This window comes from Canis aureus, chromosome 16 (genome assembly GCF_053574225.1).
Source record: "Canis aureus isolate CA01 chromosome 16, VMU_Caureus_v.1.0, whole genome shotgun sequence".
Classification (NCBI taxonomy): domain Eukaryota; kingdom Metazoa; phylum Chordata; class Mammalia; order Carnivora; family Canidae; genus Canis; species Canis aureus.
Genome location: NC_135626.1, coordinates 5,070,757 through 5,091,302, shown reverse-complemented (window position 1 = coordinate 5,091,302; position 20,546 = coordinate 5,070,757). Strand labels below are relative to the sequence as shown.

Genomic DNA, 20,546 nt, shown 5'->3' with positions numbered 1-20,546 from the left:
AAATATGTGGGCACCTCTTCAGAAGTCCAGCCTAAGATGGGACAGGCCTCTTTGCACCTCACAGAGCAATGGTGAAGGTACCACGTCTGGGTATGTGAAGTTAAGTCCAAAGTTGAAGATGAGAAACAACTTCCAAAATGCTATGGCCTTTCATGTTAAATCCATAGCCCTTCACCAAGAATTTCATCAAGGAGGTGGTCAGGAAAGCAAGGCTGGCAGTACAGCAGTAGTTACGTTAACAACCCCACCATCATCCGTAGTATAACTGTCACTTCCTGAATGCTTACATATGGTGGACATAGTGCCGACAGCTTTACAAGCTTGGCTCACTAACTCTTTTTAATAATCCTGAGGCACATTCCATTTTATAGATGAAGAAACCGAGGCTCAGAAAGGCTGGGTTACTTGCTCAGGGTCACATAACTAGGGGATGGGGGAGCAAAAACTTGAACCTATGTTTGTCCGACTCCAAAGCTGCAGTGGGGGTGCTAAAGCACTCTGACGGCCTACCTCTCAGGGAAGTGGCAAAGATGGAAAGCATGGGGGGCTTACACCACACTCTGCAGTTTTAGGGATAGACCAGGCAGTGGGAATCTGAAGAAGAAAGACAAGCAACGTGAATTCCTGTAGCAGGCAGGAAGGAAGACCAGGAGGTCCAAGCCCTCTTTCTAGACACCTTTTCTGGTGTCTTCCCTGAATAAGATGACATTTGGTAATTGTAGTGCCTTTTACATCTCTCTCTTGGACCCTGTGTTGCTCACAGAGCAATACCCAGCTTACTGGCTTGGCATAGGGAGGAGATGGATTTCTGGGGCCACCTGCAAAGAGTGCCCTGGCTGTGAATTCTTCTTTGGTCCCACTGCTGGCAGACCACCTTAATGTCTCCCTCGCTTTATTATAGATCTTTTAAAGGGTATGCATCACCCTACGAATAGCACCTTCCACACAAAGAATAATAGCACCTTCCCTTCACATCTGCTTCAAGCAAAGCTCTGAAGAGCTCCACTGAACCCTTCCCAGGCTGCATTTAGAGAAGTGTTCTGTGGTAACAAGCAGCACAAACTGCTTACTGGTATATCCCAGGTGCTATAACCATGGCTTGGCGACAACATGGTGTGTGTGTGTGTGTGTGTGTGTGTGGTAGGGGGGCTTCCTTACCTCATCTGAGGAGCCATTTTCCACTCTGAATCTTCCAGCCCTTTGGATGGCTCCATCAGCATCACTGGAAATAAGCTAGGGGAAAAGAAAATGCACAGTTAGGTGGCTGGGTCATCACGTGCAAAGCCTCTGTCTGTCTGTCTGTATCCATCCTATAAGCAAGCCAAATCCAATGACAGTTGGAGGGCCCAGCCTAGAAGCTAACGGTCTTTCTGAAGCTCTGTCAGCCAAGTCCTCACACAGTTGGCCTCCACAGTCTTTAGATGCTGAACAGCAAGGACCCCACCCCCACCCCAAAGCACAAGAGTAGTGAAAACAAGAACATCAAATCTAAATGTGAACATGTTCAATAAAATCTAAGTGTGAACATATTTTAATACGGAAAAATATTAAAGCGATGTTCCCTGGAAAAATAATCTTAATACACATCACATGTGGACAAGTGTAGCTCACAGATGGCAAAGCAGAAAGCCAAGTCTCAAGATCGGCCGTCTTCACAGGAAAGCCCAAAAAACAATTAATGGCTGGCACAAACTCAAGGCTCTACTAACATCACAGAAAGCTCTGGTGCTTCATTCAGTTTTAAATGGTCTCCAAAAGGCCAATTAGCCCCTTCCAAGGCTGGCAGGCTCTATTTGAGCTCTGGCACAATGATACTTGCAAATAGACAAGTCTTCAAGGAGTCCACTGGTGGAGCGAGACGAGTGAAATCTGGGCTTGGAGCATCAGCCCTAAAATTACTGACTTGAGAGTTAACTTATTTTTCCCCAAATCTTCTCGATTTCTTAGTAGCAACTTGGGAAAATGACATGTCTTTTTTTAATCTTTAAATCTGCCCACCATTTGTAGCAAAGATCTGCCAAGAATTTCCATTTCCCAGACTCATTAGAATATGTTTGTCCCAGGGGAGGACACTTCATGCCTCTCTTAACTCAAGACTTACCTGGTCAAACAGATACACAATTTCTTAAGAAAGATGGTTATTTCCTATATTCACTTGTGTTAAGAGATATGAAGGTGTGAAAATGAAAAAAAAATTAGGGGAAACTACAAAACTTCCCAAGGAAAATTATTTCCAAAGGCTGATAAATCTTTTCATGATAAATATAGAAAGAATGGTATGTGATATTTATTGAGCACTTCTATAAATGGTGCACTGTTCCAGCCTTCACATGCGTTATCTCATCGGGTGGGTACCATCTTTGTTGTCATCTACCAACAAGGAAACTGAGGCATAGGAAGGTTATAATAACCAGCCATAGTCATATCCTAGTTAGTACCTGAGAGGCTTCGGATGTGAACACAGAGTTCAGAAACTCATTATCCTCACCTAACCATTTCCCTATCTAACCATCCTCTGTGGAATGCCCATGAAAAGGCCCAGGTTTTCCATCTGATGTTTATCCTGCAAAATCATTTCTAAAAACAGATAAAAATATTTTTATGTATATGTTTAGCTGCTTATAGCATCAGATTATTAAAAATTGAAGTAAATTGAAGACGAGTAATAGAAGCTGTGTGGTAAAGAATTTAGCTCTGCCCAAGAGAAGTCTGGCCTTTGCCCTTGGCTCCTGAGAGGTCATCTCTAAGCCCTGGGAATGTCCTTTAGGAGTGTCTGTTTACCTGGCTCTTTGAGCCAGGAGGAGAATATAATGACTTATGGGGTGGGGGCTGGGGGTGCTTTGGGTTACACAGTATCAGATCTACCTCTGGATACAAGACTTAGGTGAACTTTCCTGGTGTATATACTGTCACACGTCATTGCTAGGAGGAATTAGTGCTGTCCATGACCCCACTGAGAGGACAACTGGAAGCTCTGCATTTGGAACTCTCCTGGACTCTGTCTCATGTGTCTCTGTTCTCTTGGCTGATCTTAATCTGTATCCTTTTGCTGTAATAAACCATAAGTGAGCATAACAGCTTTCACTAGATTCTGTGAGTCCCCTTCTACAAATTATTGAACCTGAGAGTGGCCCGGGGGACCCTTGTACTCTGAAGTTAATGTCAGAAGTGAGGTCTGGTGGACTCTTCCCTAGTTTAGAGAGGCCAATTCTAAAGTTCAAGAGCAAGATGAATGTGGCTCTCCTGGGGTCACAGTCATTTTCACAGCAGAAGTATAGAGGATTCACTGTCAGCTTCCTCTTTGCTCATGATCTTCTATTCACTGTTAAAATGTTAAAATATAGGTTATAGCAAATAAGTTGGAAGCCAAGTGTTCTTGGTATAGGCTGCCTCAAGGGCTTTGGGAGAAGTGTTCGGAGGTCACATCTGGAGAGAAAAGAGAGCTGCCATCAATTAATACACCTGACACAGGTGTATAAAGAGACAGTGGAACATGTGCTCCCTTGAATTAGAGGTTGATGGATACAGTCTTCACATAGCTAGTCTCAAGCAAGATTTAAAGGCTTAGGAGAAGAGCTGACAGTCATTCACTGAGTCATTCCTTTATTCACATAACAAATATAAAATGTTCACCACTATATTCCAGACACTGTCAGGCATAGGCAATAATGTGCAGAGATTAGAACAAGAAGTTAATTGCCTTTCTTGCTTAAAAGGTTCAAGAAGCAGAAAGGAAGAACATGTTTAATGATCTGAAACTGGAAGGAATCTGGCTCCCTCTGATCTGAAACTCACAGGCACTGAACATGGGCTTCAGGCTGACATGTTTGACTTTCCCACCTTTACCATCTCCACCACCACCATGTGCACCCCAGTCAGTGTCATCTTTTGCCTGGATGACTGTAACCGCCCCCTAGCAGGTTGATGAACCCATCCACCATGGCTTCTCTGACCCAATCTGCACACTGCTGAGCAATTTCGGTAAACCATAATTTGGACTGTCCCCCAGTCCCACCTCTGTCCCAGCACTCTGCTCCTTCCCACCAGAGGGTGGGTGCACATGACGCTCCCTTGCTGGGAAGTCCTCTACCATTTTCCCCTCAAGAATTCCTACTCATCCTCCAAATTCACTGCAGTCCCTACTGTATGGGTTTTCCCTGACCTCAGTGCCTGGGAAAATGACCCCAACATAAGTGCTGGAGCACTCCTGTGAATTATGATCTCATCTCTTTGTGTGGTTACACGATTCATGCCCTTCCTCCTCACGTGCTCCCTGCTCCCCCATGATAAGCTCCATGGAGAGAGTGATTGCTTGTTGTTCTTACCACCGCATCCCCAGAGCCAAGTACCCCATCTGACACAGTACAGATGTCCACTAAACACTTACCAAATAAGAAATATGTGAATAGATGAAGGCCAAATTCCTACTGAAATGACCAAAAATGGGAGTAAGATCTATGCCAGTCCTGGAAACCGGTGGCTCATGACTCACGTAAGAAAATTCAAGGAAATTCTACCAGGTCTATCATAAAGGAATGACCAGGGTCAAGGAAAGGCCAAATAACCTGAACCACCACGTGCAAGGGCGAGCTGGGCTGCTGGGAACTGCATCAGGTCCAGCACGTCCACCTGGCACCCTGGGTAACTGCTGTCAGGGTCTGTCTGAGGGGAGCGTGGGTGTTAAGGCACTAGGTGGACAGGTGACTCACTGGTCATGCGGGCAAAGGACCTAGCACCAGCTCGCTGAATGAAGTCCCAGGGCTCCCCTGCCCAGCTGGTTTGGGCAGCTGGCTGAGTAAAGCAGAAGGTGCCATGCTGGATGGGGCCCAAGCAGGACTAGTACACCAGCCGGTGTGAAAGGAGAGAGTGCTCCAGGGCACTTGGGGATGAGAAAAACAATCCAGAAAAAAAAAATCCTAAAAAAAAAAAAAAAAAAAAAAAAAGAACAAGAACAAGAAAAAGAAAAAGAAAAAGAAAAAGAAAAAAATTCCTTTTAATGCAGCACAGAAGCTGTTTCTGTAGGTGGTCTTCTTTCTGTTATTCCTCATGCCTGTGATCTGGCCAATTAAAACTATAGAAATTTGAAACTCTCCCCTTGGTTGGAAGATTAGACTCAGGAATGAAATAATGTACTAGAACCTATCTAAATGTCCAACACCACATAACCTAGAGGGACCCTGCCCCAGTTCATCCAATGCAGTGCAGAGTTCTGGCGGCCACTAAAATACACTCCTGCCATCTTCTCCAGGGATGGAATGCCCTGGACACATGGCTAGACCAATTCCCTTAAGGAAACTCTTTGACTTAATTCTCCCCACTTGAAGATGGGTCCAAGGCCCAGGTGGCATGTGGGGAGTGAGGCCCTTTAGGAGGGAAGGTGTCTCAACTTTTCCTCTAGGAGATACCAAAAAGAATGCTAACAAAACCCAAGGAAAGCAAGGGGAAGGAGTCAATCAAAAATCAGAGCAAGGGCTGGGATCTCTGGGTGGCTCAATGGTTCAGCGCCTGCCTTTGGCCCAGGGTGTGATCCTGGAGTCCCAGGATCAGGTCCTGCATCAGGCTCCCGGCATGGAGCCTGCTTCTCCCTCTGCCTGTGTCTCTGCCTCTCTCTCTCTCTCTATGTCTATCATGAATAAATAATAAAATCTTAAAAAAAAAAATCAGAGCAGGGGGACACCTGGGTGGCTCAGTGGTTGAGCGTCTGCCTTTGACTCAGGGTGTGATCCCAGGGTCTGGGATGGAGTCCCACATTGGGCTCCTGCATGGAGCCTGCTTTCCCTCAGCCTATGTGTCTGCCTCTCTGTCTCTCATGAATAAATAAATAAAATATTTTTTAAAAAATCAGAGTAGAGGGGCAGCCTCAGGTGGCTTGGTGGTTTGGCACCGCCTTCGGCCCAGGGCATGATCCTGGAGACCCGGGATCGAGTCCCATGTCGGGCTCCCTGCATGGAGCCTGCTTCTCCCTCTGCCTGTGTCTCTGCCTCTTTCTTTCTCTGTGTGTGTCTCTCATGAATAAATAAATAAAATCTTAAAAAAATTTTTTTAAAAAGTCAGAGTAGAAATTATAGATTTTAAAAAGGGAGCGGAATCAATCGACACTTCCAAGAAATCACCAGCAAATCTGATTTTAAAAAGCAAAGAAAAAATATGAATATGGGGTGATAATAAGGAAAACATGACTGCTAAAAAGAAAGAGATTTTTTAAAGCACAACAGAATGCTACTTGAGATGATGCAAGCATTATGAAAACCTTCAACAAAATGGATGTTTTCTGGGAAAATATGCATGATGAAAACTGGTTTTGGAAGAGAAAGAAACATGAAGTACCAGGAACTGCTTGTAGAACTGTGCCAGTAGTCAGAACACGGCCCCACAGAGGGGGCCCTGGCTCAGGCGGGCTCCTGAGGAGGCCAGGGCCCTGTCCCCACAGGATAGTACCCTCACTCACTGGGAAGCGGCATAATGTTCCCTCAAAGAATCCCTTTGCATTGGTTTTGATGCAGAATTTCAGGGAAAGGGTGTTAACATACATATAGCATCAGTAATACTAAGAAAGGAGGGCAGGACTTTTATCTTATTTTCCTTTATCTTGTCCGACATCTCTAATTTGGTTATACACCAAAGGAAGGGCTGTGCTGAAGAAGACTGCCAGAGAAAGAGAGACAGAGAGAGAGAAGGCAAATCCAAAGGTCATTTGACTAATGATGGATTCCTTGAGTTCCTGCACCTTCCAATACTGTAGCCATGAGACCTATTTAAATGTTATGTTACTTACAGTAAAATAAAAAAAAACCCACTCAGTTCCTCAGTAGCACTAGTGACATTCAGATGCTCAATGCTGCCATGTGGCTACTCAAATTTCCAGAGTCCTAGAAAGTGCTGTTGGACAGGACTGTGACATGCTGCCCATGGATGTCATTCTGGGTGACTGGGATTGAATCGGTTTCTCAGGAAGAAACTCCTCCAGTTAAGTTAAATACATTAAAAACAGTGGAAATTCATGGAAATGTAACATCTCGAGTAGAGGGTTTGGTCCAAACTCAGCCAAAGTGTAACAGATTCATTTAACACTAAACTGTGTTTAATGTATTAGATGTTTTATTTCTGGAAAAAAGTACTAGCCAAGCAATTATATCCAGTTGTATGATTTAACAAATTAATTTAAAAGAAAAAAATTAAAATAGGGAGTAAAAATGTTATTCATTAACTACTGTAAATAAGAATATTATTCCTTTAATATTACAGGCAATTAGGTGAGAATATTTCCTAAGTTACTATGAATATGTAATTTTTCAAAAACAAAAGGCTCTTTCTATACTTAATTGCTTTGCTTCTTTGGTCTGGTGTCTACTTCCATTCTAAAGCAGGGCTAGGATTCCCTATGACTTCTGTTTATCATGCACGGGGTACTTCACATTTAGGTATGTAAATCACAGGACCGGTATTTTAACCTAGAAAAAAATCTCAAAAGGTTACTATGAAGTACATCTTAAAAAATAGTATTTCAAATTTCTACACCCTCCCCTCTCCCTCTCCTTTCTTGACAATGAGTGGTGCTGAATGTGGTTTTCTACACTCAACTGCTCGGTTTCAAATCTCAGTCCTGTACTTATTACTTGTGTGACCTTGGGCAAATCACTTACCTTTTCCTCTCTAAATTTCAGCTTCTTAATCTCTAAAATAGGGACAATGATTGTAGCCACTTCTAGGCTCATGAAGAACATTCAATAATATATGTAATGAGCCTAGAACAGTGCCTGGACATAGGGAGTGCTCAATAAATGTCAGAAACACATATACTAATACTAGTAACAAAATGATTCACATGAAATGCTCTGATTATATAGTTAGTGTGATGATACTGTTTTTAATGCTGAATTTAAATGCTCAAAAGCTCTGTTTAAACATCTGTCTATCCAGCAAACATTAGAGAGAACCTATTTATCAGGGCCTGTGCTAACTGCTGGACTTCTAAAGACAAATGCAGCATGATTGCTGCCCTGGAGGAGTCTAAAGCCTAGTGGGAGAGAAACAAACATATAAACAGATAAATCACCACACAATCTGGTTAAATGCCATAACAGTAGCAAGAGTGAGGTGCTTGGGAAGGTCAGAGGCTGGAGAGACCAACTCTGCCTGGGGGAAAGTGGAGAAGCTTTCATTGCTGTAATGAAATTTATTCTTTAAGGTGTACAGGGCCTTTGAGAAATGATTTCCAATGGAAGCAGATTTTCTTAAAGCTACAAATAGGAGTCAAGAAGACAAAAAAAAAAAAAAAAAAAGAAGACCCATTTGACACTGTACATGCAAATCACATATGCACACATACACCAACATATACACATCTGGCTTAGAAAGCACTGCTCAGAGGGATGAAAGAAAGTTTAAACATTTCCATCAAATGCATTACTAATAGAACACTGTATGTTAAGTATACTTTAGTTAAAAAGAAAGAAAGAAAGAAAGAAAGAAAGAAAAGAAAGAAAGAAAGAAGAAAGAAAAAGAAAGAAGAAAGAAAAAGAAAGAAAGAAAGAAAGAAAGAAAGAAAGAAAGAAAGAAAGAAAGAGAAAGAAAGAAAGAAAAGAAAGAAAGAAAGAAAGAAAGAAAGAAAGGAAGGAAGAAAGGGAGGGAGGGAGGGAGGGAGGGAGGGAGGAAGGAAGGAAGGAAGGAAGGAAGGAAAGAAGGAAGGAAAGAAAGAAGGAAAGAAAGAAGGAAAGGAAAAGAGAAAGAGAGAAAAAAGGCAGGGAGCTGGGATAAATGGGCCTGAAGATGGGTAGAATGGGCATCCCCTGACTGGTGACTATGGCTCTTGGGCCCATCTCCTGGTCACTCCTGGTACACTTCCACTGCCTGCAGGGAGAGGCAAGGAGTAGGGGCAAGGACTAGTTCTGTCATTACTACCTGGCTGGTAACCCACTTTGGGTTTTAGGTGTACGTTCTGGCCAGGGCCTGTGATCAGTTATGTCAACACTGCGTTTATCAATAGATGGGTCTCTTGTACTGCCGACCTCTCCTTGTGCCCTCTGCGTCAAGCCCCAGCTTTCAACCACGCACTACCAAGGACGTTCCCACTCTTTTTGTGTTCAATGACACAAAAGTATCCATGAGATTAGGATTACAATAAGCTCAGGCTACTTGACCTTGTCTAGATCTTCACTACCACTCCCTAATTCCTTTCTCTGTTCTTTTCTCACATTCCATTACATCTCCCACCTTGGCCCTGGCTTGTCAGTGGCTGCAGATACACCCTTTCTTCGAAGAGATGATGACCTCTCCACCTGTTTTACTGAGATGTGTGAGGTCAGTCAGGATGATTACCATCATATGACTCTCCATCTCAAAATGCATCTGTTTGGGTTTTCTCATTTAAATATTATCTTTCAGTCCCCGATACTCCATTTCCCTGTGAAAATGCCTGTGAACATTCAGCATGAAAGATGACAATTCATGAGTCCAAAGAAAGACTGCCCATCCTGTGGCCAAGATTTCAGGACATTTTCTCCTTACTAGATGACCAATGGAGAAGAATGGAGAAACATGTTCAATCACTGACTTTGTTGCCTGACACAGAGTAAATCTATGGTCAGCATGGGGAGCTGGAGGGCACTTTATTTGTCCCTCCACAGTCTTACCTTGGCTGAGAGATGCTGGGTCTATATGAAGAATGACAGTAAGATATTGGGAGTCATCCTTACACTGCAAGGGTGCTGCATTTTAAGGTAGCTGCAGCCACATTAGCACCACTTTTTCACTCCAAGAAAACACCAGGCAGGAAGTGTGGAGGAGGGAGAGAAAGTCTTCATAAGCAGAGCACCACGGTAGGAAGAGACAGGAGGAGTCCTAGAGTGGAGCTTCCTGGGGAGCATAGTTTTGCCACAATGCCCAAGGGTGACTGGAATGGGAAAGATTCAACCTCATTATAATCTTCATCCTATTCTTTTTTTTTTTTAAGATTTTCTTTCTGGGTGCCTGGGTGGGTCAGCCGGTAAAGCACCTGCCTTTGGCTTAGATCATGGTCCTGGGATCAAGCCCCACGTCTGGATCCCCGCTCCGTGGGGAGCCTGCTTCTCCCCCTCCCTCTGCTATTGTCCCTGCTCATGCTCTGTCAAATAGATAAGTAACATCTTTAAAAATAAAAAAATAATAAAAATAAAAATATATTTTTTAAGATTTTATTTATTCATTTATGAGAGACATAGAGAGCGAGAGGCAGAGACACAGGCAGAGGGAGAGGCAGGCTCCATGCAGGGAGCCCGACACGGGACTCAATCCCAGGACCCCAGGACCATGCCCCAGGCCGAAGGCAGGCGCCAAACTGCTGAGCCACCCAGGGATCCCCCAATATTTTATTTCTTTATTCATAAGAGACACAGGGAGGGAGGTAGAGACATAGGTGGAGGGAGAAGCAGGTTCCCTGTGGGGATCCTGATGCAGGACTCAATCCCAGGACCCTAGGATCACGACCAGGGCCAAAGGCAGATGCTTAACTACTTAAGCCACACAGGTTCTCCTCCATCCTATTCTTTAATCCACACAGATGCCATTTTCTCAAGCTCAGGTAAAGAGCTGAGCATACATTACTTGGATTACTCCTCTTCCAACCAGACTGCTATCTTTCCCACACTAGCCTCTGCTATACATATAAATTCTGGAGCCACTGGTTTAGAGCAGCCAAAGCCAAGCATGGAGAGCATCCTATCTCCCTCCAGCAGACCTTTATAAGATAAACACCAGCTAGACACTGGACATTGATCAGGGAGCTCTGCACAACAACTGGCCATTCAGCTCATCAGCTCAGAGAAGCTACGGTACCCAAAAGGACAATGAGAGCTGATGGCCAGTCATATATTCTGTCTGTTGAAAAATACAAGATCCAAGTAGCTCTTTGTTTTGTTTGAAGATTTTGTTAAAAAAATCAAAACAACCCAACATGGGAGCTATGAAAAAAATGCTACAGATGGTCATGAAAGCTAGAAGGAAAGCGCACCATGTTTTTACTATGAAACCAAAATAAAATTTGAGAAAAGCAGTTGTTGCCCTCCATAAGACAGAAGACATGATCTTTACAAGGGTATAAAGCTTTTGGAAGTGATTAAAAAAAGAGGACCAAAAACAAAAATTCAAGATTAACATTGTTGAGGGGAAGCAAAATGTGCATTGTAGTAAACAGCAAGAGTAATATGGTCTTTATTTAGGATGCTTCTCCACAATGAAAATGAACAAAATGAAAGGAAAACAATGAGACAGAAAAGACAGTTATAAAGAACGGAGAAAAAGATGTTTCTTAACTGTTGTGCTGGGGAAAATAAACAATAATCAAAGATACAGAAGACAATATTCATTCCTGACAAAAGACCAGGGACTAAGAATCAAAGAGATGCAATGTTTAAGGCAAAATTAATGAAAAGAGAAACATACAGAAATTACAGGAAATTTTTAAATAAAAGAATAAAAACGATCTAAGAAAAATCCAGGTGGTAAAGTCACCATGAAAGAAAATAAACTGCCCCAGGCTTCTCTTTGGAACACTGTAAAGCAGAAACTAACCACACTGGGTTGAATAGTGTTTTCCCAAATTTACGTCCATCTGGACTCTCAGAATGTGTGCCTATTTGCAAAGAGGGTCTTTGGAGATGTGATTGAGTAAGTTAAGATGAAGCCATAGCGGATTAGGGTGGGACTGAAATTCAATGGCTGGTGTCTTTACAAGAGACGAGAGAGGGGGTGTAGACATGAGAATGTAGGGAAGAAGGCCCTGTAACACCAGCAGCGAGGCCTGGAATGATGTAGCTACAAGTCCCAAGAGTGTCAGGGATTATAGGCGGCCCCGGAGACCGGAAGAAGCAAGGAAGGATTTTTCCCTAGAACCTTCTGAGAAGGAGCATGGCCTGCCGTCATGTTGATTTTGGACTTCCAGAACTGTGAGATAATTCATTTCTGTTGTTTTAACAGAACAACAAATGGCCATTTGTGACTGCAGACGTATAAAATGAATATAGTATCAGATCAGAATTTGTCAAGTTTTAAGAGAAAAAGGTGGTCATTCGGAAAATTTAAATGGGCCAAATTATTCTTGTGGAAGGCATTACTTGAGACAGTCTCAAATATGTAATGACTGAGAACAGATACCCTCATGTACCGCCTAAAAAATTACCTGGAACAGCAGGACATGGACTCCATGGTATTGTTCTGGAGGTCACAGCCATCAGACAGAAGGGAGAAGGGCATTTGGATGGGAGGAGAAAAAAAGTTGTTTGGGGAAGACCATTTACATCTTGGGAAAGATTATACTTTGTTTTAAAGTAATAACACCAGTAAAGCATACAAACCCATTTTGTATATAATTTATAAAGGGACATACAGTAAATCTTAATAGTGATTACCTGAAGGTGGTAGGATTACAGATGAATGTAATTTTCCTGTGCTTTTTGGTATATTTCAAATTTTCTATGACAAACATGCATTCCTTTTACAAACAGTGTATTTAGAAGTATGCCGGCATGCACCTGTGCGCACACGCACACACACACACACACACACACACACACACACAAGATTGGGAAGTAATATAAAAAAAATCTGAGAAGAGGAAAAGAACTTATTAGACACTAGATTTTTAGCCAAACTGATCTTTTAGCTAATATGTGGACCTCTGGCCATGAGCTAATACCACTGGAGACACAGCAACAACAACAAAAGAATGATGAACCCTGCCCACTAGAAAAGGTGAAATGTCTACAACTAATTACGGTGTAAAATATGACAGGTGTCAGAGAGAGAGACAAAGAAATTGAGGGTTTTTTTGTTTTTGTTTTTGTTTTTTTGAGAGAGAGAGGGGGCAAGTGTGGGGTGGGGTTGGGGGGAGGGCATGGGGCAGAGGGAGAGGAAAGAGGGAGAATCTTAGGCAGGCTCCATGCCCAGTCCAGAGCCTTACACAGGCCTTCACATGGGGCTCGATATCATGACCCTGAGATCATGACTTGAACCGAAATCAAGAATCGGACACTTAATTGACTGAACCACCCAGCTGCCCCAAGAAATGGAGGGTTCTAACGGGTAAAAGATGACTTCTTTATAGGGGAATCAGGTAAGGCTGCTTGGAAAACAGATCTGGCAGACACATATTTCAAGAAGGTATTTTAGAAGGAAAGAGAGCCATAAAGAAGCCCTGGGGGCCTGGGTAATTATAGGTAAAGGCCTATTTGGCTGGATCATGGGTCAGAGGAGCACAGGCTCCAAAGACAGGCTGGAGAGAGACTATGGGAAAGCCTTATGGGTCAGGCTAAGCAACTTCCCGCTTTATTCCATAAACAAAGGAGACATGTTGAAGGTTGGTTGTTTGTCTGAAAGCATGAAGATGATGTTGACAGAGTTCAATATTTGGGAAAGAACTCTTTATGGCACTAGGAGATCAAAGCCCCCAGACTCAGGTTAATTACAGCAGAGCATTCTGACACACTGGATGTGATCTTATCAAAACTGGTGGGATGTAATCTTCCAGATGTCAGGGAGACAAGACGAAGTGCCAGAAGCTCAGGGAAAGAGGAAATGACATAAATGTCACACAAAAAGGGGAGTACACAGAAGCAAACATTCCTGTTCATTTCCTCTTCCTAGCTCCTCAAGAGATCAAATGAGAAATATGTAAGGACCTTAAAGTCACTTTCAGTATGGAAGCTTGTAAAAACTGTACACCCCAGACATAATGAACCAGGGCCTGGAGTTTAAACAAACTCAAGTGACTTTTTAAAGGCATTTTATTTAGGGATGCCTGGGTGGCTCAGCAGTTGAGTGTCTGCCATTGGCTCAGGGCATGATCCCGGAGTCCCAGGATCGAGTCCCACATCAGGCTTCCTGCATGGCGTCTGCTTCTCCCTCTGCCTGTGTCTTTGCTTCTCTCTCTGTGTGTCTCTCATGAATAAATAAATAAAATCTTAAAAAATTTTAAATTAATTTATTTATTCATGAGACACACAGAGGCAGACACATAGGAAGAGGTTGAAGCAGGCTCCCTGCAGGGAGCCTAATGCAGGACTCGATCTCAGAACCCCAGGATCATGCCCTGAGCCAAAGGCAGACACTCAACCACTGACCCACCCAGGCATCCCTAAAGATTTTATTTCTTTATTTGACACACAGAGAGAGAACAAGCAGACAGAGGGAGAGGGAGAAGCAGGCTCCCTGCTGAGCAAGACCCTGAGACCATGATCTGAGCCTAAGGCAGATGCTTAACTGCTTAACTGACTGAGCCACTCAGGCACCCCTTTCAAGCAACTTTTATGAACAATGAAGTTTCAGGGACATTAGAGCAGACCGTAACACAGCAAGATAACAGAACTTCTCAGTGAGTACAGCCTGCTAGGATAAGGTGGGGGGACAAGCTTTATAACTTACTAGTTGAGTGACCTTGAACAAGTTAATTAATCTCTCTGAACTTTAGTTATCTCACTAGTAAAATAGGGGTAGTAACACCTCATCAGGTGGTTGTGGAATTTGAATTAGTATTCATATATATGTACATATTTGCATGCATATATATGTTTGTTTATGTTTATAAACATATATACTCAAAAGGCTATTTGGAATTGTATGTGCACATCTACATGAATAAAGAGCAATTTTGCCATGAAATCTATCTAGAATATAAAACCAATAGGATTTGTTAAAATATTGGATATGGGATATGGGAGATTTCCTTCTTTTTAGAATCAGCAACTGAGGGATCCCTGGGTGGCGCAGTGGTTTAGCGCCTGCCTTTGGCTCAGGGCGCGATCCTGGAGACCCGGGATCGAATCCCACGTCAGGCTCCCGGTGCATGGAGCCTGCTTCTCCCTCTGCCTGTGTCTCTGCCTCTCTCTCTCTCTCTCTCTGTGACTATCATAAATAAATAAAAATTAAAAAAAAAAAAAAAGAATCAGCAACTGAAAAGAAAGCAGCACCATTCACTCAGTGGTTTGGGGTAGGGAAGAGAGACAACCTGAGTTCCATTTGGGGCACACTGAGGTTCAGTTGCTTAGAGGCCATCCCAGGAGAGACATGCAGTGGGCATTTGGGCAAATGGTTCTACGTGCTATTGCTAGAGATCTGAGAAGAATATGTGGATGTGTGTGTCAGTCTGAAGGCAATGACTGAAGCCATGGGATAGGAGAGATCACCGAGAAGGGGCATGTAGTGTGAGCAGAGTGAGGACCCAGCAGAAGAAAGGGAATCCATAAAGAAGCTGAGAAGGTGAAGCAGTGAGGCAGCAGGAGGACAAGGCACAAACACTGAGGGGGGAGAAGGTGTTCATAGGGCCCATGCTGCAGGCTGGTCTTGTCACATAAAATCAGGAGTGAATCTGGTAGCCAGGAGGTCTTTGTGACCTTGGCAAGAGCAGGCTCAGTGAGGAACAAGAAGGGGAAGTGTCCAAAGGAGGAATTCAGAAGGAAAACTGTGGAATTATCACAGGGACCAAAAAAGAGAATTCAGAGAGTGGCTGAAATGTGCTCCCAGAGTAATTAATAAGTCTTCACATCTCTTGAGCAAATGTGGTTTGAGATTATATATTAAAAGAGTGCACCACAGTGATAACTACAGTAGACTGATTAAAAAGCTGAGACCAAAGAGCCTACAATCCTTTTCTTACACATAAAGGAAACTGACATCACTGCTTTAATTAAATGGGTAAGATAGTTCCCTATAAATGAGAATATTATTGGGGGCACGGTAACAGTGGGCATGAAACTGGAAGCCCTTTGTGGCCAGTCAGCCATGGCAGCCACACTGGACTGGGGGCGTGACTTGCCCTATACTCCCCTGGGGAAAAGGAAGAGAAGCAAACTATACGTAGAACCCACCATGTGTGATCCCTTCTCTTACAAACAGAGTGAAAAGCTGCTCCGACCTATGAGGTGGATGCGTACCTGAAGAAAACAGGGACTTGATCTGAGACAGGACAGGGCTGGAAGGCCAGGGCCTCAGCTGAAGGATGCTAGGAGGGACCTCAGTGAAATCTCAAATGTTCCCACTTTTGTGGCCCCCGGGGGAGTGTCTCCCAACCCACCACGGGGCAGTTAGTAAGTTAAAAAGGCTAGATTCGCTTATGAGGGCCCAAAAAAGAGCTTCTAGTGTTCTGAGCCCACATGGTGAAATGTTGGAAAACAGACCAAATGTCTTTTCAACTTTAACAGCACTGAGAGAAGAGTGGTTTTCAAACGTGTGTGTGTGTGTGTGTGTGTGTGTGTGTGTGTGTCTGGTTGTCAGATCCCACAATTTTTTGCTTTTTTAAGATTTTATTTATTTGAGAGCGAGCGAGCGAGTAAGCGCACAAGTAGAAAGAGCAGCAGGCAGAGGGAGAGGGAGAAGCAAGCTCCCCAGGGAGCAAGGAGCCTTATATGGGGCTTGATCCCAGGACCCCAGGATCATGACTGGAGCTGAAGGCAGATGCTTAATTGACTGAGCCACCTAGGCACCCTAAGCCCACAGTTTTGATGGTGGACCTGCCTACATTCAGAAGTAATCATAGGTTCTTAAAAAGCATTTTCAAAACAATGAAAATCTTTTCACGAGAACAACATACAAAGGTATATAACACGATATATTGTTGACTAGCTTGAAAATGTACTTTTGCTACAACTGATAGTCCACGAGGCTGAGCCCGGTCTTACTGGAGGCCGAAGGGGCTCCTGTGCCAGGTGTAGGGCAAGAATTGCTCTGGCACAAGTAAGGTGTGAGAGGCAGAGGGCATTATCCAACAGATACTGAGAAAGATTACGTGTTTGAGACATATATGAGCAGTTTGCCTCCTGGGGATGTGAAAAAAACATAATTAAGGCAGAAAACTTAATTTCCTGTGAAGATTTTACCAAACAAGCAATCTGTTAACAGTTTATGTCTCTGGTCATATAAAAAATAAACTGTTATACGCTGGTCAGACTTTGAAAGTATTTTTACAGTATATCAGGGTACTATATCCCACTAGTTGAAGACCACTGGAGTCAATGAACAAAGACCTTGGGACACCAGTAGAAGGTATAGGAGCCAAAGATGGGGAGCTGAGCTGGGGCCGCTGCAGCAGCTGGGAGATCACCCTGAGGGGTAGGACGCAGCAGCACAGGGATGGGAGGCCACCAGAAAGAGCATGAGCAACTCTGCACCTGCAGATGGTTGGGAGGGGCATGGCTCCAACTCTAATATATATATATTTTTATTTTATTTTATTTATTTTTAATTTTTTAATATATTTTTAAAAGTAAACTCCACACCCAATGTGGGGCTTGAACTCATGACCTTGAGATCAAGAGTTGTGTGCTCGGCTCTCTGCTCCTCCCCGTTCGACAGACAGCCGCATCTTCTGGTGCAGTGCCAGCCGCGTCCCCGAGACACGATGGTGAAGGTCGGAGTGAACGGATTTGGCCATATTGGCCGCCTGGTCACCAGGACTGCTTTTAACTCTGGCAAAGTGGATACTGTCACCATCAATGACCCCTTCATTGATCTCAACTACATTGGGTACATGTTCCAGTATGATTCTACCCACAGCAAATTCCACAGAAATGGTCAAGGCTGAGAACAGGAAACTTGTCATCAACAGGAAGTCCATCTCCATCTTCCAGGAGCGAAATCCCGCCAACATCAAATGGGGTGATGCTGGTGCTGAGTATGTCGTGGAGTCCACTGGGGTCTTCACCACCATGGAGAAGGCTGGGGCTCACTTGAAGGGTAGGGCCAAGAGGGTCATCATCTCTGCCCCTCTGCTGATGCCCCCATGTTTGTGATGGGCATGAACCACGAAAAGCTGACAACTCCCTCAAGATTGTCTGCAATGCCTCCTGCACCACCAACTGCTTGGCTCCTCTAGCCAAAGTCATCCATGACGACTTCGGCATCGTGGAGGGCCTCATGACCACCGTCCATGCCATCACTGCCACCCAGAAGACTGTGGACGGCCCCTCTGGGAAGCTGTGGCGTGCCGGCCGAGGGGCTGCCCAGAACATCATCCCTGCTTCCACTGGCGCCATCAAGGCTGTGGGCAAGGTCATCCCTGAGCTGAACGGGAAGCTCACTGGCATGGCCTTCTGTGTCCTCACCCCCAACGTGTCAGTTGTGGATCTGACCTGCTGCCTGGAGAAAGCTGCCAAATATGGCGACATCAAGAAGGTAGTGAAGCAGGCATTGGAGGGCCCCCTCAAGGGCATCCTGGGCTGCACTGAGGACCAGGTTGTCTCCTGTGACTTCAACAGTGACACCACTCTTCCACCTTCGACGCTGGGGCTGGCATTGCCCTCAATGACCACTCTGTCAAGCTCATTTCCTGGTATGACAATGAATTCGGCTACAGCAACCGGGTGGTGGACCTCATGGTCCACATGGCCTCCAAGGAGTAAGAGCCTCCTGGACCACCAGCCCCAGCAAGAACAAGAGGAAGAGAGAAAGAGAGAGGCCCTCAGCTGCTGGGGAGTCCCTACCCCAACTTAATCCCCAAACACACTGAGAATCTCCTGACCTCCAATTTACATCCCAGACCCCGAGGAAGGGGAGGGGCTTGGGGAGCCCTACCTTGTCATGTACCATCAATAAAGTATACTGTACACCTCTCCCCCCAAAAAAAGAGTTGTGTGCTCTACCGATTGAGCTAGCTTCGTTCTAGTTTTGAAACTAGAGAGCATGCTGGTGCTGAATAGCATGGAAGTGGCTGTCCCCAAGATTTTTGTGAGGGAAGACTCAGAGGACTTGTTTGGTATTCTTATTATGGGGTGTGTTTAGCTAGTGGGTTTGGTATCATTTTGGTCTGCAGTATCCAAGATGGTCACTGAATGGCCGGTCAGGTGGTATTGATGCTCCTCGAGTGTTGCTGATCTTATGAAAGTAGGTCATAAGTGATGCTATATCAAAAATAGAGTGGGGAGGAGACGAGTATCAAAGTCATTCTATAAACCTGACTGCCATCAATGACAGACAGAAGATACACTGTTAAGGGGTAGATATGGAAACGCCTTGCTTGTTTATGCTCTATTTTTATTTTATTTTTAAAGATTTATTAATTCATTTTAGAGAGAAAGAGAGCAAGCATGTGGGAGCACAGGGAAAGGTGGGCAGAGGGAGGGAGAGTCTTAAGTAGACTCTGCAATGAGCACAGAGCCCAGCGCAGGGCTCAATCTCATAACCCTAAGATCACAATCTGAGCAAACCAAGAGTCAAAGGCTTAATTGATTGTGCCATCCAGGTGCCCCTCTACCTTATTTTAAAAAAATGTTGGGTGCCTGGGTAGTTCAGTGGTTGAGCATCTGTCTTTGGCCCAGGTCATGGTCCCAGGGTTCTGGGATAGAGTTCCACATTCAACTCACTGCAGGGAGCTTGCTCCTCTCTCTGCCTATATCTCTGCCCCCCGCCCCCCACCCCTTCTGTCTCTTATGAGTAAGTAAATAAAATTTAAAAAAATGTTTAAAGCAGCTTACCAAAATATGTTTTGTCTGTTTTTTAGTGAAAGAGAGAAAGAGAGAGAGAGAGCAAGCTCACGTGAATGAAGGGGAGGAGGAAGGAAGGGCAGAGGGAGAAGAAGAGAATCCCAAGAGGCTCCATGGGCCCAGTGTGGAGCCCAGTGGAGGGCCTGATCCCACGGCCCTGAGATCATGACCTGAACAGAAATCAGGAGTCAGATACTTAATCAGCTAAGCCATGCAAGTGCCCCTTACTGAGATAGATCTTACTCAAAGGATAAAATTAGATACAGAGCAAGTCAGAACAAGGGCAAATTAGATGTCAGTAACTAAAGTAAAAACAAGAGAATCAGATTAAGATGTATGCTATAAAGTCCTTTAACGCAGTTAGAGGCAAGCTATAAATGGGGCTCTGAGCTTCCTGGAGGCCAATGCAAAGAGGCAAAACCCCAACTTATTTACAGGATTTCTACTGCCTATAAGATTAACAACAAAGTAGCTTCTCAGGAGAAGCATCATATTTTTTGGTCCTGAGCAAGACTTTTTTCATAGGCCCTCTTAAAAGTAACACTTTGTGGCACACTGAGAAAAATCCTCAAGAGCATCCTACATGAGACACACCATCTAGGTCCATATGGCTCTGTTCCATTCTGTCCATCAGGGCAAGCTAAGGGCATAACGCCAAGGCACAGACCAAGAGAAATGAGTCTAAGAGAGGCCAAGGATGGCAGGTCAAGTGTTTGTAGCTATCTTATGGCTTAGATTAATCCAGGAATTAAATTTAAGCCATTTATGGCATGGATATCTCTTTGGATAATTTTTTTTAATCAATATTCTTCTTGAAATCAAGATTTGGCCAGAAGAGAGTCTGAAATTATACGTTTAAGCTAAAACCTAAAGCACAGCTTCTCTATGCAGTTGATTAAGAGCAGAAGTGTTCACTCCAACAATCAACTTCATTTCTTTAGAAAACATCTGATAAGCAGTAGGGGCTGTAAGAGAGCATGGGCTTAGAGATGGAGAAATTAGGCCCAGGGGCTCTTGGAGACACACAGACTTGGGTTAAAATGTCACTGTTACCATTCACCTGGTCTGTGGGACCTCTCTGAGATCATCAGTTAAATGAGG

The 20,546-nt window shown here is 44.1% G+C and overlaps 1 protein-coding gene across 5 annotated transcripts in view; it reads right to left on the bottom strand.

The window, feature by feature from the left end:
• Window positions 1–20,546, bottom strand: part of GARNL3 (GTPase activating Rap/RanGAP domain like 3) — a 146,743-nt gene that overhangs the window by 80,005 nt on the left and 46,192 nt on the right. For all 5 annotated transcript variants that reach the window (XM_077850767.1, XM_077850766.1, XM_077850769.1 and 2 more), the window contains one exon: window positions 1,159–1,233. In XM_077850767.1, the coding sequence (XP_077706893.1) occupies window positions 1,159–1,233 (75 nt within the window). The remainder of the gene's footprint in view (window positions 1–1,158; window positions 1,234–20,546) is intronic.